The following is a 21,042-nucleotide window of genomic DNA, read 5'->3' as shown; positions in this document are numbered from 1 at the left end:
GGACAAAGACCAGACATGGAAAACAGACATACACAACAAAGAACATAAAGTAACTAAAATCATACTTACAAAGTAACAAAAGCAAATGAGCAACTCGGACTCCACTAAAAACTGGGAGCATGGACCAGGTGCACCGGTAGGGTAAGCGTCTAGAAATACCCGCCGAGTTGCTCATAAAAAGTCAGAAAAAATGAAAACATCCAGAAAACCGAGCTACTCGGACTCTCAAAACAGTAACTATTACTCAACATGTAACAACTTATGATTCTGACACATTGTAAAAAACACCAGCTTCTAGTAAGACAACAAATCTATCATTTGTGTATTTTTGTATTTAATAGCACTACATTGACTTGGAAATTGTATAGGTGTACATGACAACGAACATTGGTTAATACGAAAACAAAATTTTTTGACACGAAAGCGTCCGTCGTTCATATACTGATCAATAAGCACAAATAATGTCCTGTCTGTTCATTCCTGGGCACATCTCCTCCTGGGAGAGAGAAAAAACCGGGTCGATCACTTCAGCATCCATTTATCTGGAATTAAAAGCTCCAGGAAAAAAGGAATCTGAAAATAATATTAAATTCAATAGATAAGAAAGATTTCACTCGAGAATGAGTATTGGAATACCAATTTTATAATATCAATGCAAAAATAATTTGCACGTTCAGATTTAATGTTCGAAAACAAACAGTTTCTAATTACTTGATTTAACCTTACGTCAAATAAATGACAGTAAGAAAAAAACTATCATACACACACACTGTTTGTCATTTGCGCTCGAATTGAGTGTATCAATTATTGTTAAAGCATACCTAGTGACATACGCTACATATCCACTAACAATATTTGGATACATACCTAGTGAAATACATCACACATCCAAAGGCAGTCCAGGATTTCATACCTAGTGACATACGCCATAGATCCAAGGGCAGTCCTGGGTAACATGCCTTGTGACATACGCCACACACCCAAGGGCAGTCGTCCTGGGATACATACCAAGTGACATACGCTACACATTCTCTAACAATATTTGGATACATACCCAGTGACATACGCCACAAATCTATGGGCAATCCTGGGGTACATGCCTGTACCTGGTGACATGCGCCACACATCCAAGGGCAGCTCTGAGATACATACTTAGTGACATACGCAACACATCCAAGGGCAGTCCTGGGGTACGTACAATGTACCTAGTGACATACGCCAAACATCAAAGGGCAGTCCTGGGTTACATACCTCGTGACATACGCCAAACATCCAAGGGCAGTCCTGGGTTACATACCTAATGATATACGACACACATACACGGGAAGTCCTGGGTTAATACTTAGGGACATACGCCACACATCCAAGAGCAGTCCTGGGTTACATACCTCGTGACATACGCCACACATCCATGGGCAGTTCTGGGATACATACTTAGTGACATACGCAACACATCCAAGGGCAGTCCTGGGGTACGTACAATGTACCTAGTGACATGCGCCAAACATCAAAGGGCAGTCCTGGGTTACATACCTCGTGACATACGCCAAACATCCAAGGGCAGTCCTGGGTTACATACCTAATGATATACGACACACATACACGGGAAGTCCTGGGTTAATACTTAGTGACATACGCCACACATCCAAGAGCAGTCCTGGGTTACATACCTCGTGACATACGCCACACATCCAAGGGCAGTCCTGGGTTACATACCTAGTGATATACGCCACACATCCAAGGGCAGTCCTGGGTTACATACTTAATGACATACGCCAAACATCCATGGGAAGTTCTGGGTTACATACCTAGTGGCATACCCCACACATCCAAGGGCAGTCCTGGGGTACATTGAAGTAGGTTGTGCAGTGAGATTTTGGCCACCATCTACAGTGCGACTTGTCTTTAGGTGGACATTTGGCTAAAATATGAAAGAAAATATTTCTTATGGTTCAAATCAATTAATTAAGAAATAAATGCGACATAAATGGCCAGCCCAAGACAAAACAATGATAAAAAGGAGTTTCCGTGATTTATTTTGATTCTAATAGGACTAGTTTCTTCATATTTTTTTGAACAGACGCAGCCTATGTGTTGCACGAAATATTGGTCATGTTTTTATCACTTTTTGATCATGGTTGTGGTCTAAACAGCTTTGAAGCACGTCATATTAGAAACTAAAATTGTGCATGGGTAGATACATGTACAAAAATGATTATATAAAATTACGAAACATTGTGCACATGCATGCATGTAAAATTACATAAGTCAAATTCATGACGTTTAAAAAATACAAATATTAGTACGAAACAGTGACAAGCATGGCATAATAGCCATTTTTTAACTTTAGTTTGCACAAGATTAGTAATCGAAGGAGACAGTTAAACACAAAATGGGCCTAAATTACATGAGATTGCACAAGCATTTAAACTAAATATTGTGCTATATGCCTGTATGGTCCTTTATATCCCCTACCTTTCTCGCAAGTGTTTCCTTCATACGGTGGCACGCATTTACACTGACATGTTGTTGTGTCTAAATCTCCACCGTTTTGGCACATCTTACCTCCACACGGAGCTACAAACAAATAATTGCTAAGTAACTTTCAACAATATCTGTGATGCATTAAAAAAATCCTCGCAGTTAGCCTAATGCTAGTTACCTAAACCTTATGATCTGTGAAAGTAAAGAGTACGATTTGCATGCTTGATACGTGAACGTGTAATTTTGTTTACTCTGTCTTTTATATATTAATTAAGATGTGTATTACAGGTGATACATGTAATATGAAATATGACGAAGAGCAAATCCCTTGATTATTTTTATTTTATTTACTTGTTAGAATAATCAATGTGAATTACATATAATTTTATTAAAAAACCACGAGTACGCGAATTCAATTCACTTGAGTGACACAAAATTAAGGCTTACTGGAATTCGAAACAGTCTTAATTAACAGAAACAATGAAAATGTTAATTCGTTAAAACAATCACTCGTCCTTCGGGGTCTCGGTTTCTTTTTTACGAACCAACGTCATTTTGTTGTATCTCTTTTAAATATACATAAAATTAATCGTAAATCATGCAGATTGTAATTCTTGTAAAAGTATACTGTACAATTGTAAACCCCGTTATATACGCTAGTGATTCTATTTGTTTACTAGCTATAGTCTAAAACTGAAATTAATCAGTCAAAGAAGTAAGTTGATAAATTTGGAAACGTCTACGTCACTGAGTCTTTCATATAAAGTTTTGTTGGAGTTGTCTTTCTTAGCATAGAGAAAATTATACCACCGACGTCCACGTATGACAAAAATAAAATGACACGTATGGTTCCTGGTTAATTACACGTACAAAATACGAACTGAATGTTCCAATCAAAGAAAATTTAACTTACCGTCACACAATCCACACATAACCGGGCACATATCACGTTTAACATTGTAGAATTTTGTACATTCACCACAGTTAAGATTGCCTCCACGAGTGGCACACGCTTGAATGTCATTTCCACGGTCGCCATACTTAGAACATTCCTCTGGAAACAAAACAACAATGAGTGTATCATGCTTTTAATGCCAGTTCAGAGAATTTTTGGAGGATGGAAATCCCTATCTCGGAAATTTTGTTAATTTTTTTTGCAAAATATTCTGAAAAATAGTAAATAATAGCGAGGAAATTTCTAGTTTTGCCCATGCTGCTTGCAGTATGGGTGCCCACCTCATATACCTTTATCAAAATGATTACAGTTCCTTTCTGAAAAAAGTTTATATGAAACATTATATTTTGAATAAAAAATAAGACGGCGTCACGGAAATGTCCATAACTTGATAAGTATACACATGATCATTATAAATCACCACATACATGTATGTACAACTACTTTATAATCGTGGTTTATTTTATAACTTAATACCTGGTCCTGCTCGACGTCCTGTAAATGTACATCCCCATGCTGATGTGTATGTCGATGGAGCCGGTTTACTCATACCTACGCCAACTACAATTGTCATGATAAAACTTCATTTGATAGTAGTAGGTGTATTATGATGTAAATGTACAGCACGGTTGTGTAAGAAAAACTATTCGCTTTTTCAATAAAAAAAATCCATAAACAAATGTTATAGAATTGTTAGATTCTATATGCTTATATATCAAAACTGTAAATCTACACGTAACGATCAGACTACATACATTGTATCTACTATTATATTATTGAAACAGAAAGTGCATTTGAAATGTTAAGAAGATTAACTGTTGCTTAACTTTAGTTTTCTGGAATCAAGATGTATGCTTCATTGTACTGGTGGCTAGTATAAAAATTTCCTTAATATGCAATGTGACTCCCTTTAATTTCATTAACATGATACTTACATGTATGTGTATAGGTACACACGTCATAGCGTGTACATGTAAGTGAGAAAACAAAATGATCAGAAAAGACCGCGCTAAAATTATAATACAAACGCTTTGATTTGCATCGTCCACACATGTAGGGACATTCATCGGGGACGTTGTAGAATCGATCACAGTAAGATTTTGGCCAGTCTCTGCCACAGACGAAGGAATCTTCGGTCGGACATTTTACTAAGAATATAAAGAAATGTTCAGAAGGTATAAAGCTTTCAAACGGAAGCATTGACAATAAATCACTCTTGTACAGCTATTACATATATGTGAACAAAACATATGTATATTTATTAAAGAACACTGAAAATTTCTTAATGAACTGTTAGAAATTTTATAGAATCTCATACTTTAGATGTAATTAATTTGTAAACATGCATACAAAAAGGACATAAAAATAAATTGAAATAAAAATACGACAAACGGATAAATGCATACATGTACATAATATAAATTATTATTACATCATATAGACTTTTACGAACTAATTTCACATTTAATATACATCGTCATTTATTCTAAATACTACTGACATGAAGCTATTTTGATATAAAGGAAAACACGGAAGTACTTACAAACTTCACACGACTGTCCTCTGTAGAGTTTAGTACAGGTACATGTACATGAATCTGGGTCAAGTGTACCACCGTTATAGCAGATCAGTCCCCTACAGTCTAGAATATGAAGCAAAAACACAAGTAAAGTGGCGTTAAACACGAAACGAACATGTACCCGATAAAGAAGTTGTAACATAATTCGTCTAGCATTGGAATACTAAGTCAAACAAGAACGAATGGAGTCATCTCAACCATTGGAATACTAAGTCAAACAAGAACGAATGGAGTCACCTCAACCATTGGAATACTAAGTCAAACAAGAACGAATGGAGTCACCTCAACCATTGGAATACTAAGTCAAACAAGAACGAATGGAGTCACCTCAACCATTGGAATAGAGTCACCTCAACCATTGGAATACTAAGTCAAACAAGAACGAATGGCGTCACCTCAACCATTGGAATACTATGTCAAACAAGAACGAATGGAGTCACCTCAACCATGTTATTAGAATAAACAGATATACATGTGCCTTACTTAATATCAGTTGTCTAAATGATTTAAGATTTTTAGCATACATGTAATGTCAACACTGTAAGATTGTGATACATTATAATGCGATTGTGTCAATCCGAATAATTCATCTCTTTTGCAATAATACAACATTGGAACTGGTAACCTGTCAAAAAGCGCCTTTGAAACTATCAATTCCGTTTAGCTTATAAATGCTGGAATATGTAATGAATCTGGGTAAAAGCAGCTCAATCCATTACAGTCGACTACTCTATAATATTTTCCACAGCTTCTTAATGTTAAAAAAACAACTGATAGGAAAATATAATCAGTTAAGACGGGTTCCTGAATATGAATACGGAAAAGACGGGTTTTGATGTAATCGTAATTAAATTCAAGAAGCTAACGTTGTGCTGTAAAGACCTCTATTCAATTCTTCCGACATTGACCAAAGACAGACGTGTGGCTAATGGCCATCAACAGACTTTTATCGTAAACGAAGTATTTACCGATACTATCCTGCTAATGAACTACATAATCTATTTTCTGATATACTTCTAGTTATTAGCTATTAACCATAAAGTAAGAGAACACAATGATAATCTGTAAGTCCATCAATGGCAGTGTCAAGCCATAATATAACATGTATTATAAATGTTACAATGTAGAATCTGTTGTTTTAATGTTTCGTGAATTTCTAAAGATCAGGGAATTCAGTTCGTTTTCTTATTTAACGGCCTTGATCGAACGACCACATTTTCATAATGTATCAAATTGGAACAAGACTGATGAATTTATTGTCATGAGCACAATGTCAGAGTCTTTTGAAAATTCGAAGCAAATCTTTTAACAAATGATCATAATTCTCAATATCTCGTTAAATATTGTTTTATTGTTAATCTATACAATATTTGATTCTAACACTGCTGCTGAGAGGTTAATATTAAATTGATTTTTTTTGTTTTGTATTTTATGTCAAGTTAGAAGCCAATGCCATTCTTATACTTACTACATTGGCCGTTAACACAAGAATGGGGACATTTGGAACATCTCGGACCTCTTGTGTAAGGAACTGCTATATTGGATTGACTGTAAAAAATAAAGTTGCTAAATTTTGAATATACTGAGTTCAGTAAGCTTGCTTCTATTCATTTGTAAGTTTGAATTGCAGAGCGACGGAACGTTAAAAACTGAGAACGGTTGCAAGTGGTCCAGAGCTAGAAGCGATTTTTGTTTGGAATTATTTATCTTTTAATTTTATTTCTACAAGTTCAGAAATACAAGCACATATATATGGGTAAAAGTACATGTACACAAAAATAAAATTTGATTTTTTTTTATTTCCACCTATATGTTTTCACACTGGCAGTTCGTGTATTAGCTTCGTTTCAGTGAAATTAAATGCAAATGTTGCCGGTTTAACTTACCCGTTCGCATAATCACAGACGTAATAACGCTTGTACAAAGAATTTTCACAGACGGCAAACCCACAACCGACCAGAAAAGTCTGGTTCTGGGCCATCTACAATATTCAAAGGAGTCATGTTATCTACATGTATATTGCATTCTTATCAATTAATCATACACGTGTATATGTACATGTAGCCCGAAAGAAAAACATCGCCGAAGGGCAAGGTGTGTTATACAGAAAAGCAAGTTTGCAGTATGCTTGATTTCCTCATTGATAACATTTGTCACATTTGGAGGAGCTATTTTTCAACAACAAGTTGGCATTCCAATAGGTACTTATTGTGCTCCTCTCCTAGCCGATTTGTTTTTATATTCATACGAGACTAAATTTCTTAAGATTTTCGTAAAGAATAAAAACATAAAAGATACTAAATCCTTTAACGTTACATACACTTATATTGATGATATATTTTGCATCAACAACCCTTCGTTTGGTAAATGGTTACCGTCAATATGTCCACCAAAGCTCGAGATAAAGGAGGTTACAGAAGCAGCTTGTTCTGCATCATTTTTTGGATCTACATCTCGAATTTGACAACAGTGGTCATCTCAGCACTAAGATTTATGATAAAAGAGACGACTTTAGTTTGTATATCATACATTTTCCTTACCTGTGCGGCAGTATCCCTTCATTTCCTGCATATGGTGTTTATATGTCACAACTGATTCACTACGCTAGAGCAAGTACTATCTACTCTGATTCCCTGAACGCCATAAATACGTCTTAAAAGGTTTCTTACCAAAGATATCAGTCCTTAGTTGAAATACACTCAGTTTCTTCTAAAATAATGAGTAATGATTGTTTTTTTTTATTTGTATTTTTTTTCTTTTTGCTGATGAGACCTCTGATTTACCTAAAGCATACAAATGATCTTTAATCACCACTGATATACTCACGCCGCAATGGAAGCGGTTTAGTGCGCTGTAAAACCAAGATTTAACCTACCATTTTGTTTGAAATTCCTGTAACAAGTCAGGACTATTGTGGTACCAGCTGCTCCGTTGGTGTTTTATCTACTTTGCCTTATTTATTTTTGACTTGACTTGATTATCAATCGGATTAGTGTTCGGTAATTTTGTTGTTACCCTTATTTTCTGTAGTACATACATTGTAGCTCTGATGAACGAGTACGGATACCGTATATACAAATGAAAAAGTATGTACATTTGTAGCTGTTCAACTACAGAAAAAAACTAGAAATCTTATTCTGTTTTATATGGCCTCTGAGTTACATCATTAAATACAGCGACCTACAATGTAAGCTTAATATGACACATGCGCCTCTTTTTAGTATCTACTCATGCATTTTTACAGACGCACCTGTGTAAAATGTCCTATTTTCATCCAACCACCAACACCTAGGTATGAGTCTGGTTCGATTCCATACTTCCACATGTGTATTTCATCCCACCACTGTTGAATAGCTTTCTTCCAAGAACGGTAACCACCAGCTACATTTTGCCCAACTGTCATACCCAGAGCTAGAAATTTTTTCACGACTTTATTGAATTCATCGACTACGTAATTTTATGACAATGGCACCTTATTTCTCGATGCTATCTATTTCATATAATATATGGACCCCTTAAAGTGTTTTTTCGTCCGTATTACTTGACAAAATCGTATCCCCAGCGCTACACATTGAGAAGTCTGTTTTACCCTAGAATTTTTAGTTTTGTTTGAGTAAATATTCATTATTTTCATTGAAATATACTTTCTAAAGGCACTGATACTTAATACATTCAGATGTTACTGACATTATTAGTTTTTCTCTACTACATGTACATCAAATTGTCAAAGAGCACGGGTCTATTTTTCTTAAAGCGTCTTGGTTTTGATTTCAACAAAATAATGAAGATTCCGTGATGAGGTTTGGGAAAGTAATCACAATCGGTATTGATACATATCACAAATTAGGTTACATTTCAATACCAGGATTAAGAAAGACGTTTATCTCGGGAATTCTATCAGATATTGGAGACGTGCAATGTATAAATGTAGAAAATCTTTATGTTTGGAAAAGGTCACTTTAGTATTCATTATACCGTAGTATACAATAGTCTATTGCTGTATTGGTCTACGCATTTCTCTGTCACAATATCGTTTCTATAAAAACATCCAAACGGCATTTCGTGTGATTTTAATCTGCCTTGCAACGACATATTTGAAATGACGTACATACATTTTTGTATAGTTAATTTGCAGGTCTGAAATCAGTTATCGAAAAAATATTCAAGAGTTAGAGATTCGATGAATATTGATATCATTATTATTTATTTTTAGATTTCAAATTTTTTAGTCGATGCCACTAACCCATGTACCTCATGCTACCTATCACAAAGGTAATACAGCCGTTACTAAGAAATTCTTTAAAGTCTTATCAATTCGAAATACTCAAAGTATGCAGTATCTCAGTAATATCACTGCTGCAATGTCTTTTTCAAAATACTAATAGGATAATTAATTGGAAGGAGCGAATAACCAAAATATGATCACGAGTGCCGGAGAACGCCTAAATTTAACGAGTGTTAAATTAAAATCTTACTGCATTTTTGGCACGAGTGATCATATTTTGATTATTCACGATAACCAATTGATTATCCTATTTATTATATAGATTTCCTTGATTATTCGTTGCTATTTTCAACATAAATTTCAAATTTTGTGAACGGCGGATTGATTTCAAAGTTATGACGTTTTGGCGGGAGAAATTCCGAGAGTGAAATTACCGAATTTATTCATTAGCGAATTATCGAAATTTATTTCACAGCGAACATTCCATAAAACACTGCTACCTATACAATTATACTTAATACTCTTAAATTATAAACTTATCTTGCTTAAAATTTCCATTAAGGTGTATACCAACACTGATATAGATAAATGACTAACATGGGATGTTTCTTTCACTATCGTGTCCAGCTTCACATTGGTTAGCCCACTTCTGTGCAACCCTTGCAAGTCGCTCATCCCAAATCTGAAACACAAACATTACTTCCTACTATAATTGTTCATGAAAAAAACAATATAAATAAATATAATTATATACAACATGTAGATGGCATGTATTTCTTTATCATTTCTTGACCTTTAAACACTGACGACAACGAGATGCACAGTGACTGTCAATGTCACTTTCAAGTGACACCTGGTCCATGCTCCCAGTTTTTAGTGGAGTCCGAGTTGCTCATTTATTTTGTTACTTTATATGTATGATTTTACTTTACTTTATGTTCTTTGTTGTGTGTGTCTGTTTTCCATGTCTGGTCTTTGTCCCTGGATTACATTCTTTTGATTACCGCCATAATCTTGGTTCCCTAGATTACTCTTTCAAGTTTTGATCTTAACCTTGAAATGTCAAGCGGTAGAGCGTGTTCCTGGTGCTCTGTCCTAGATCCATATTTGAGTCCAACAGAGATAAGGTACATGTATATATCTCTTCAAGTAACAATTAAATGTAGCCGTGTGAGTATAATACAGAGTAAATTTAAAATAGGCTTATAGATTTAGACAACATTTTCGGGTATCATGTACTATTTATAAAAATAATTACTACACTGTTATTTAACGTTTAATCTAGGGGAAAAGTTAAAATCGAGAAAATTAGAATAAAATTTGTTCGAATAGAATAATTATTGAAGTTGTTATATGTTTAACTATAGTTTACGGAAACAAAGCTAGATAAACAATTTTTTCTCAATGAAACTACAAACGAAATTGTTTTCCGATGTCATTAACCCAAACCACACTATTTTCATCTCTTATGGGCGTACGCAACCACAAAAATGAACCAATCATAAAACTTTCCTTTGTTCCCTGTTTTCGGGAAGTCTATAAATGTACCGAACAAAGCAATATTGTCTGAAATCGAACGTCACACAATTTCTTCAACTTTTTTGTTATTTTGTTTTGGTAAAATGATACATTATCGTAAAATGTATTAAAAACTGAAAAAAAACCAATAAACTGAAATGTAATGAAAAGCAGATAAAAGCGTTCTATGTACATAAGACTTAAATTACTTCGACGACAGTTTGACTGCAATGACAATAAGAAATTGAAAAAAAAACCATCCGGAAGTAAATTGGACTATGACAAACGATAAATAGAATAAACCAATGTACTGTTCCATGCGAAATACTATAAATGCTAGAGCGAATTTTATCATTCGAACCGAACACGATGCTACGCATGTACTTGACTACGGAGTTGGGATGTACATGTACATGTTGGGATGTTATAAATCCCGAAGTTTGATTTCATCGCTTGTTAAGCTACATAGCGAATTGTTCATTTGTGTGCTTTCTTTATACACATACATGTATACAAACGTTGCCCAGTTATAAAGCGATGTGATATAAAAACGATGTGTTAAAACAAATACAAGTCAGGTACATGTATTGGACATGTTCATGAACACAATGTACATGTATTTTAAAATTTCATACATCAAACAATGTAGATTCTTAGACTAACATACACAACTTGAAATTAAATCGCAAAAAGATACAAGAACCTTCAAAAAGACCCGAAATGATTATTATTATCATACAGATAGCAGTGTTTTATTGAATGTTCTCAGTGATTTCGATGATTCGCATTGTGAAATTAATTCTGTAATTTCAGTCTAGGACTTTCTCCCGCCAAAACGTCACAACTTTGATATCAATCCGCCAATCACAGAATTTAAAACTCGTATTGAAAATTAAAGTAAATTATGAAGAAAATATATATATAGTAACTAGGATAACTAGGATAATCAATTGGTTATCGTGAATAACCAAAATACGAACACTCGCAAAGATTTAACTCGTGTGCGGAATAATTTTCGCACACTCGTTAATCTTGGCGTTCTTCGGCATTCGTGATAATATTTGGGTTATCCACTCTTTCCAATTAATTATCCTATTACTGTCTAAGTACACGTGTGTAAGCAAGTTTTAACCACCCTCTTCATTGTAAGGTCAAAAGAACTGAAACAACAAAATTATGGGAATAATACATCCATTCTCTTCATGGAATATTTTAACATAAAAATGACAAAATGAGATAACTACTTAAAGAACAATTACGTATACGGTAAGCTGGCCCAGAACATATTAAAAACATTTATAAGGCCTTAATCAACCTTTTTAATGTATGGTCAAATGAACTGAAACAACCAAACCACCTTATGGAATTTAACGTCCAATTTTGTTTATGGAATATTTGAACATACTCTATACAGACAAAATAGGAAACACTAGTTAAAGAATACTAGTTAAATAGTTTGTTTGTTTGTTTGTTGGGGTTTAACATCCGAGCAGCAATATTTCATCTATACTCAGACGATGAACATGAAATTGGTGATAAAATGAATATGAAATGATGATGAAATGAAAAAGGGTTGGGAAACAAGGACAATGGGGTCGACAAATTTTGATTGCCACTGGAAATAGGGAGAGGTGGGTAGGGTCGGGCAATTTAGCCTCCTATGGCGGAGCCCTATGGTTCCTACTCTTGGAGAATACCACAGTAGGGTTCTTTAACGTGCGAGGAACGTGGCATCTTTCCCAACACGGTGCACCACTATGGTTTGCGGTCAGGTTTTCCGTATTATAACCTGACAACCCCAGCATGTAACACACCAGGGGTACCCCATTCCACCACCTGGGGCACACAACCCAGTTGCTCTGTGGGCAGAGCGCCCTAGCCCCCGGCTAAGGTTCTGAGCACTAGTTAATCGCCTTTTACAACAAGCTTAGCGCTGCTGCAGGCCTATTCTTTTAACATCCGGAACTGCACGGGGACTAGTTAAATAGGAAACACTAGTTAAAGAATACAACACAAGTTAAAAAATACCCGCAGTTACTAAATTCTAATCTAACTCAACATATTAAAGAATTATAATGCCAAAAAAAAAAAAAAACAGCACTAGAAATACATGCACATGTAAGCTGTCGCGAAGCTAGTGGACTGGATTTTGAGAAGTAACGTAAAGTACTTATAGTCTTAATAGACAAGATTTGATGTAGTGCTATACTCAATAAAGACTAAGTTTTTATCTGACGATTTTCAGAACTTATTCCAAGATATCTTATTGTTGTACGGTGCAGACCTTGCTTTATAGAAAAAAAGTTTTAATAATTAAATGTAAATGCACTCAAAATTTCTATGAAATTTTGTCATAATTCAAATACAAAACTATCAATCCAATATACTGCAAATTTCGACCAAACTATAAAATCTACAATTCAAGTAAGGCAGATGATATTCAGTTTAATACTTAAAAATAATATTATAATCAATTGTCAAAATGTTTACAAAGTTGAAAGAACTTTATTGCGAAATCCATGTTTTCATCCTTCAGTAAACGATGGATGATTAAAAGTATTGAAATATTTTATTTAGTAATAAAAATCTCGAAGACATTGCTCTAGTTTTAGCCACAAAACAAAAGACAAAAGGAAAACAAAACTATAAAATTGGCAACAAAACAGTGAACTTGTCCATTTTGTTTCTTGTAATGAAGAAGTCATAAATATATTCCGGCCATTAAACGCATTCTGCCATCAAAACAATAAACGACGATAGATTTTGTTAAAAATGGAGCAAAACAGTTAAATTTGTTTTGTTCAATTTAAGATACAATGTAAATGAACAGAACATGTAAAAGTGGGCTTTTGAATGCTTTTCCCCCTAATAAACTGAACATTGTAAATATCAAATAAAATATCAGCATTGATGGGAAGTCATCATACATAGGAAGAAACCAGGCGCGTAGCTGAGGCCAAATTGAAGTGTAGGCAAAATTGCGGCAGGGGGTCTGGGGGCCGCTTAAGGCCCCCAGCAGGTCCAGGGGAGCGAAGCCCCCCCTCCCGAAGCTCCGCGGAGATAGCGTTTTAGAGGATCGTTTATGCCTCTCCTGGATGTATTATATCTCAAAAAAAAAAAAAAATTGGCAAAATTAAGTGCAGGCAAAAGCTTTTTTGCCTAACGGCAGCTACGCGCCTGGAAACAGCAGAAAAAACATATTTTATTCAACTCGAAGTAATATGTTCCAAATAAGAATTAATTTCCTTGCAACATGTAGTGTTTCATATACATGTATTAGTGCTTTACAAACGGAAAAACATGACAGAATCGTAATAGAAAGGATTACTACGTGTAATTGATATACATTAGTTCATGTAGGTTTTAACATTTAAAACATGATCACGTAGAAGTTAGTTTGCTATATACATGGAATTCTATCTGGGCCCCTACCATCATGTTCCTTAAAGGACCCGGAAATCAATAATATATGTCACTTACCAACTTTACAAGGTCAGTTGCAGGTGGCTCCACCTGCCCTCGTAGTCTGTTGTGATGTCGGACAATAAGAACTTTGTCGAGCTCAGACACTCCGCTCTCTATTACGTCTGGTTTGTCCGTCATACACATAGTGTGTCCCGGTAGGCTAGCGAACTCAGCTGTACATGTAACCTAGAAATAACGATAGGGTTGTAGTCTGATCCCAGGGGTGATCCAGACAATTTGAAAAAGAGGATTACCAGACAGGATTTCTCAGAAAAGGGGGGATTTACTAAGATACTTTTTGGATTTTTTTGTCAATTTTACACATTAAATGACAAATTTTCCAATAGAAAAGGAAGGTTGCCAACTCCATGCACCCCCTTGATCCGCCACTGGATACCATGTCGTGTACAATCTTAAATAATAATGAAAAACATGCCAGAAACCTGCAGTCCAGTGGTTGTTGTTTTTTATGTTTATTGTTATTCAATTTAGGTTTTTTTTTCTATAGATTATGTCGATTTTCGACTTTTATTAATAGCTTCACATAATTCATTTTCGGAGCTTTTACAGCTTATTTTATGATATGAGTTCCAGGTAACAACATAATTCATGATAAGGGTAACAAAAGAAAATAAATTGGCTAAGTTACATAATGTACCTGTGCACTCTGCGTAGCCATGGCTCTCTTAGGAATGCGTATGTCGGGTGACATATGTGCTTCCGGGGGAATTTTTGCCTCGTGCCCAAGCTCAGCAAAATTTGATTCTTGATGCAGTCTGTCAGGAGGTGGCATATCAAATACGGCAGGTGGTGTGGGCACAGCCGACTTCAAGCGGTTCTTTCCGAAAAGGTCGAAACCTGTTGCCTTGGTAACGCCCTCAATCGATCTCCGAGTTGTGTCAGCAATCAAATTCCATAAGCTGTTGAAACCTAAAACAAAATGATAGTGCTACGATTTCATTTGCTCAAGGCATACACAACATATAATATGAGAAAATGTTAGAAAAACTTTTAGAAGCTCAAATCTGCTCTCATTAGGGTGATTTATTGCTAAAATATTCAACAATGACTTTATCAAGAAAAGCAATAAGACGATTCGAAAATATCGATAAATGTATATTGTAAGAACTGTGAACGATATTTCAAAGCGAAAAATGCCTGGTCTTCTTCATGTATATTCGAAGCAGTAGCATCGAAAATGTATTCGTATCGAAAAACTGAAGCTGTGTTAATATATATACATGGTCTACTAACTTGGTTCTCTAATAAAATTAATTTGCGCATTGCTTTCACCCATTTTATTGTATCTAAATGGAAGACATAAAATCTGCTCCTGAGGTTTGATCTGCATGTAAATTCACTATGGATGTATCACCACACATTAATTCGGTTGCGATATAGTAACAATATCTTTATATAGACTATGTTTACAAAACGCTCCAATAATTTGTTATTGATGAATACTCTGTAGTTATACTATTTACAAAACGACACTTTACCAAGGATTTTTTTGAGGATATGATCACATTAAAAAGATTACTAAACTTATTCAACAACTTGATATTTTCGTTGCTTATTTACAACTTTGACTCCGGAGTAATTTACCTCCCAATAACTCAACTTGACAATTAATAAAATTTCAGCTTCGAGGGTTTATCACGAAACTAGGTTGAGAAATGCAACCGTTCATCGTACCATCATCTGTATTTTATTTACTTGAAGTCAATTAAAAATGAATTAAACACTAGTTCGAAAATATTTTATAGACTTAACCATATGCCATATTTTTTTATTGAAGCCAGCACAATCATTTTAACATGATTGTCAAAATATAAAATTCTCAGAGATTTATTGGGTATTTTGGTATTAGTATGTGCAACAGAAAAAACCCAGACCAAAAAACAATTATTATACCGATAGAAATAATCATGTGTTCTTCAGTACGGGCGTTCATTGGTTATTTATTCTAGAGCTGCGCTTTTAGAGAAAGTTGTATACTGCATGTAACTGCAAGCCAAGATTGCATTTTACAGTGTTTTATGGATTCGCCGCTTACATTATTCTTATATCGACATGCATGTGTAACTTATTGTTGCGAACCCCCGTTTGTTATAAAGCTTCGTTTATTTATTATGCGCGTATTTAAAAACAATTAAAAAAAATAACAGCCTGGGTCCAAACCATTCATGCATTTCTGGACCAGAACCCTACTTCATTCCAGTCCTGTATATCTCAAGTCGTAATTTGAAATCCATTCTCAAAATTAAACACTGTGTATATTTTAGTGCAGTTTATTTTGTAATTTAGATTAATACAGAGAATGAAATGTATAAAATTCTATGCACAGTATATTATAAGAGTGAAATGTCTAAAAATTAAAAACAAACTAAAACATTACAAGGGCATCTTGCATGTATATCCGAAACTAATAGAATACATTGAAAGGTCGTACGAATCATTTTATGTGATCAACAGCTTCCTGATATTGAAGTTGAATAATTGACAAACTGACTAGAAATAAATAATTATTCTTTCTAATAATAATAATACATGGTTTCATATGAATTGATTTAAAAAATCATTTATCTTCCAATCTCCACTGAAAAAAATAATGTTAATTCATGTGAAACGTGACCTTATGTAAAAATACAGTGTACAGTATTATTAATATCGTGTAGCTAAAGGAAAAAAATGTCAACCGTGTATTAGTTTTAATTTCAGAAGGTAGGATACGGAAGCTTCCCCAAATTGCATTATGCATGACTTTGTACAAGTATAGCTGGTACGAATACATTTTTTACATCCAACTGAGAAAGTAGGTTGTTTTTTACTTCGGGGTGAATTGGTTCAGTTCTTTCGCCAAACTCGTGAGTGGAAATTTTTAGACCTTTTTGCAACATTTGCAAAACAAGCATATTGTTGGCTCTTTGACTAGAAAATGTTTTGCGCAGCCTAATAGCTCTTACACATTTTTTTTCCAAGCTACATGATAGATGTTCATCAACAACAAACAAACAAAAAATAACTATAGTCCCCTTTGACTTTATCTGGCTTTATTTGCTTTTGTTTTTAGTCCCCAAGCGGCAACTTTCTCATAAAGGGGCTTTAATAGATTTGCATTTTGTCCGACAAACTCAGTTTTCGACACTATTCGCCATGCTTGCATTTCAAATAAGTGCATTACATCGCAGTGTACAATGAACTTTGTTCCACGCCGCTTATTTTCTTTTTTTGCTGAGTTTTCCTTGGCCTTAGGATTTTTTTTCTGCACTTTTCTCGTTAACAAATTATGTACGAAGCGTTTGAATTCTGTTCCCTTCAACAATTTTCTTCGGCTAAAGGACTTTGTATTTTCATGCAATACTCCCAGAATGTTTGTTGTTTGTTTTGTTTTGCTTTGAATTATTTCAGTTTATGCATAATACATGTACGTATATACGATATAACAGAACAGTTTTATATGAACGCCTTTTGTGTGATTTTATAAACAAAACATCCGGATATAAAACATAGATTTCAACTGTATGTAACATTTTTTACTTTTAAATCTTTTTGCAATACTTCATTCCAACCTCGTTTCATAAAAATATCTGATACAGTATTGATTTTTTTTTTGTTTTGTTTTCGATTTAATTCCTAAACTCAAATGTTACAAGTACTCCTACAATGTAAGCGGTTTAACTTCGGTTCCTTCATAACACAACCAAGTCAGAAAATAGCTTGACAGACAACCTCCAGCATTGCTGGAGTAATGTTACATGCAACACAACGGCAACGATCATCTTCCAAGGACTAACTTTTTTTCCAATTTCTAGTCGGAAGCCGGCGATATAAAGACGTTTCCTGTGGTTTAACTCAAAATACCAGATTAAGAAATATATGACCGAAGACTTACATGAATCGAAAATGTGGTTGAAGCGTGTAAGCTTGTATTGTAACTTTATTTTTGATTTACTATCATGAGGTCAAGGACAAAATCTGGACCTTTAATTTACCAAGAATTTTGCGAATATTCAATCTGCTCTCTTATTTCTACGCTCTATACCCTACATGTACTTCGACAGTGAATGTATAAATATATCCACTACATGTATCTAATTAAACAAAGAACAGATGATGTCAATATACCGTACCACGTCTTAGGATATAAAAATAAATGTTTGTAGGAAAGATAAATTATGTACGTAATACAAAAATGACATATTTATTGTCGATAAAATACATTAGCTTTGATATTGTTTTAGCTGTTTTACGATAGGGAAACATTGAAAGTTAACAACACGAAAAGTTTTTTTTTTTACCCCAGAGCAGGTAAGGTAACAGGTGCAGACCTATTAAATTAAAAAATCGCATTTTAAAATGAAATTTGGACTTTTCTTAACAAGTTAAATATCACCCTTATCGCTCTTCTCGATAAATATTTTCATGCCTTTTTTTCAATTTGAAAAACTTGATCCGTACATAGAGAGAGGAACCAAGAGAGATGCGGTTAGAAAAAAACATGTTAGATCAACCAGCATTTTAGTAAAATTATAGAGGTCGAAACAACATTTAACTCTTCGCAAATATTAATAAAATACAGCAACAAAAACGAACCCTACATAACTTAAATAAGCAACCTAAAAGTTCAAAATGTAGCAGAAACAAGGTGCATGGTTGTCATCTATTTAAATACATAAACGTGCAAGTAAAAACAAAGCGACTATAGTTAGAACGAAGAACAGAATATCAGAAACTGGACGAAGAAACCAGACTGATATGCAGATTAATATTCTTATACAATGCACACTGAATACATGTAGCTTTCCCTTAAATTGAATATGGCCCGTGTATATAATAGATTACATACACGGGCCATATTAAACTTCAGGGAAAGCTACATGTATTCAGTGTGCATTGTATAAGAATCAGACTGAATAATTTTGTTTACGCCTTCATCAAAAGCATATTCACATTGATAGTGTTAGTCTGGTTAGTAGCATTTCAAGGCTACATCTATAATATTTATTTGTATCACAACGGCTCTGTAACTTTAAATGAATCAAATAATTTCAAGCGAGCATTATTTCTACAGACAATACACATTCATATCGCTTTGATCAAACATGTGTATGTACATGTATACATGTGACTGATAAAAAAACCCATTTTTTTTTCAACTTTCAGGGTGAACATCAACGGTCAAATACACGTACAACCGCAAGCGAGGTAACAGCCCGTCAAACAAAATAACATATCTCACTACAGATGATTAATGGAATTCATATTGAAATACGTTAATAGAACATGGCATGATTTTTTTCCTTACATATCTTGTCCCATATCAACCACTGGAACCAATGAAGGGCTCGACCAAGCTTTCGATTTAGTATTGGTGTCTTGGATCTGCATGGTATGGAGTGTGATGTGAGGAAAATTTGACATACATGTATGTTACTATATTTATACTTTGTATATCTGGATGATACACGTACTGTATTTATGTGTCATGATGGTTCTCAATATAGACACCATACGATTCTGATAAGCAACCAAACATAAATAATTGAAGTTATATACATATACTGGATTATAGCCCAGGAGGAAGAGAACAACCCAAAATATGATTATATTTTGAAAGAGCCGGGCAATTACTGTGGTTATGCCCTACAACGCTATTCATGATCATTTTACAATGTATAAGTAATACAAATTCCTTTCACATGTTAGTCCCTACATAATATGATAATAAGAAGAAGGTGTTCGCAAAACTGGTCCCCATTCTGAAAATATCTACTGAATCATTTCTGTAAGCTACTGATAATAAACATGTTTAAAGAATGAATCGATCGTTTAAGATTAACGTGCAACTTAGTCCATGGTGAGACGGACAAGTCGTTACGATTTTTAATCTCTATGTCCTAACTTAATTTACGACAAAATCATGTAAACAAAATCACGACGTTTTTCAATACACGTATAAACAATATGTAAGAAGTTCCTAAATAGGAAGAGTGAATTGCACTCTTTGTCAGTATGTAAACATTTTGTTTTTAGAAATATTTTTTTCTACGATTTATTATTTTATTTTATTGTAGTGTGCTTTATATACAATGAGAAGTAATTGGTTAATTTGTTACACTTACCGGTCATCCATCTTGGAGATTTTTGTGCTGACCCGGTTCCAGCTAAAATAAATATTATGAGAGAAAACAAAATTTGCAAACATCTCATCTTGAGAATTTTTAGTCGTATTTTCCTTTTTCCAGTTTATCCTATAACTTCTATAGCAATCGGCACATTTTCATCAAATCCTCTAGATGGTGGTTTCCGAAAGTATCCAAATATTTTTTTACACTCCTCTCCGGAATTTGATTCCGTTATTTAAATATCCATTTTTTAAATATTAATTAGGAGATCCGCGGCCTCTGCCGGGACAAACCATTTCGCCCAATGTTCTCGGAATAGTGATCTGTGATTGACAGGTGATTTGTATATTTCATGAGATGACGATCCAAAACACCGATAAGATATGACACTCGTATTTATTATTTGGGACACATTGAAGGCGTCAATTTGATGGAAAATGACACAGGTTAATATCGAGTAATTATATAATTACCGTATTAAAAATGAATGCATGTAGGCCTGTTGCATATTGCAAGATTTTCATGGTGATAATTATGATGAAGCAAAGAAAAGTAAATGGCACGTATTTGAATTAAACATTTAATGGAATTTCGTCCAGTTGCAAAATTAAGTACAGTTTCTTGTGGTTTCAATGTTCAAGAGTAATCAAGGGAACCAAGGTTATAGCGGTAATCAAAAGAATGTAAT

At 34.3% G+C, this 21,042-nt stretch overlaps 1 protein-coding gene across 1 annotated transcript; it reads right to left on the bottom strand.

The window, feature by feature from the left end:
- Positions 1-317: 317 nt before the first annotated feature.
- Positions 318-20,681, bottom strand: LOC148601146 (uncharacterized). The gene is made up of 14 exons (XM_088556204.1): positions 20,352-20,681; positions 14,885-15,156; positions 14,242-14,412; positions 9,841-9,925; positions 8,269-8,429; positions 6,905-6,999; positions 6,487-6,566; positions 4,983-5,081; positions 4,468-4,587; positions 3,917-4,000; positions 3,398-3,538; positions 2,476-2,577; positions 1,809-1,921; positions 318-573 (listed from the first exon to the last, which is right to left on the bottom strand). Exons 1-13 carry the CDS (start codon positions 20,437-20,439, stop codon positions 1,809-1,811), a joined length of 1,611 nt encoding a protein of 536 aa, XP_088412330.1. The 5' UTR covers positions 20,440-20,681; the 3' UTR covers positions 318-573.
- Between the last annotated feature and the right edge of the window lie 361 nt (positions 20,682-21,042).

Source organism: Perna viridis, chromosome 12, assembly GCF_037379345.1.
Source record: "Perna viridis isolate PV_CMFRI_1.1 ecotype Kerala chromosome 12, ASM3737934v1, whole genome shotgun sequence".
Classification (NCBI taxonomy): Eukaryota; Metazoa; Mollusca; class Bivalvia; order Mytilida; family Mytilidae; genus Perna; species Perna viridis.
Note: the sequence above shows the minus strand (reverse complement) of the source record. Positions and strands in the feature narration are given on the sequence as shown.

Coding starts and splice junctions, on each gene's coding strand:
- LOC148601146 (XM_088556204.1), bottom strand. CDS start 20,439: ATGAGATGTTTGCAAATTTTGTTTTCTCTCATAATATTTATTTTAGCT. Junction 8,430..9,840: donor TAGTGAAAGAAACATCCCAT/GTTAGTCATTTA, acceptor AAAAATTTCTAG/CTCTGGGTATGACAGTTGGG. Junction 6,567..6,904: donor GTCTGTGATTATGCGAACGG/GTAAGTTAAACC, acceptor TATTTTTTACAG/TCAATCCAATATAGCAGTTC.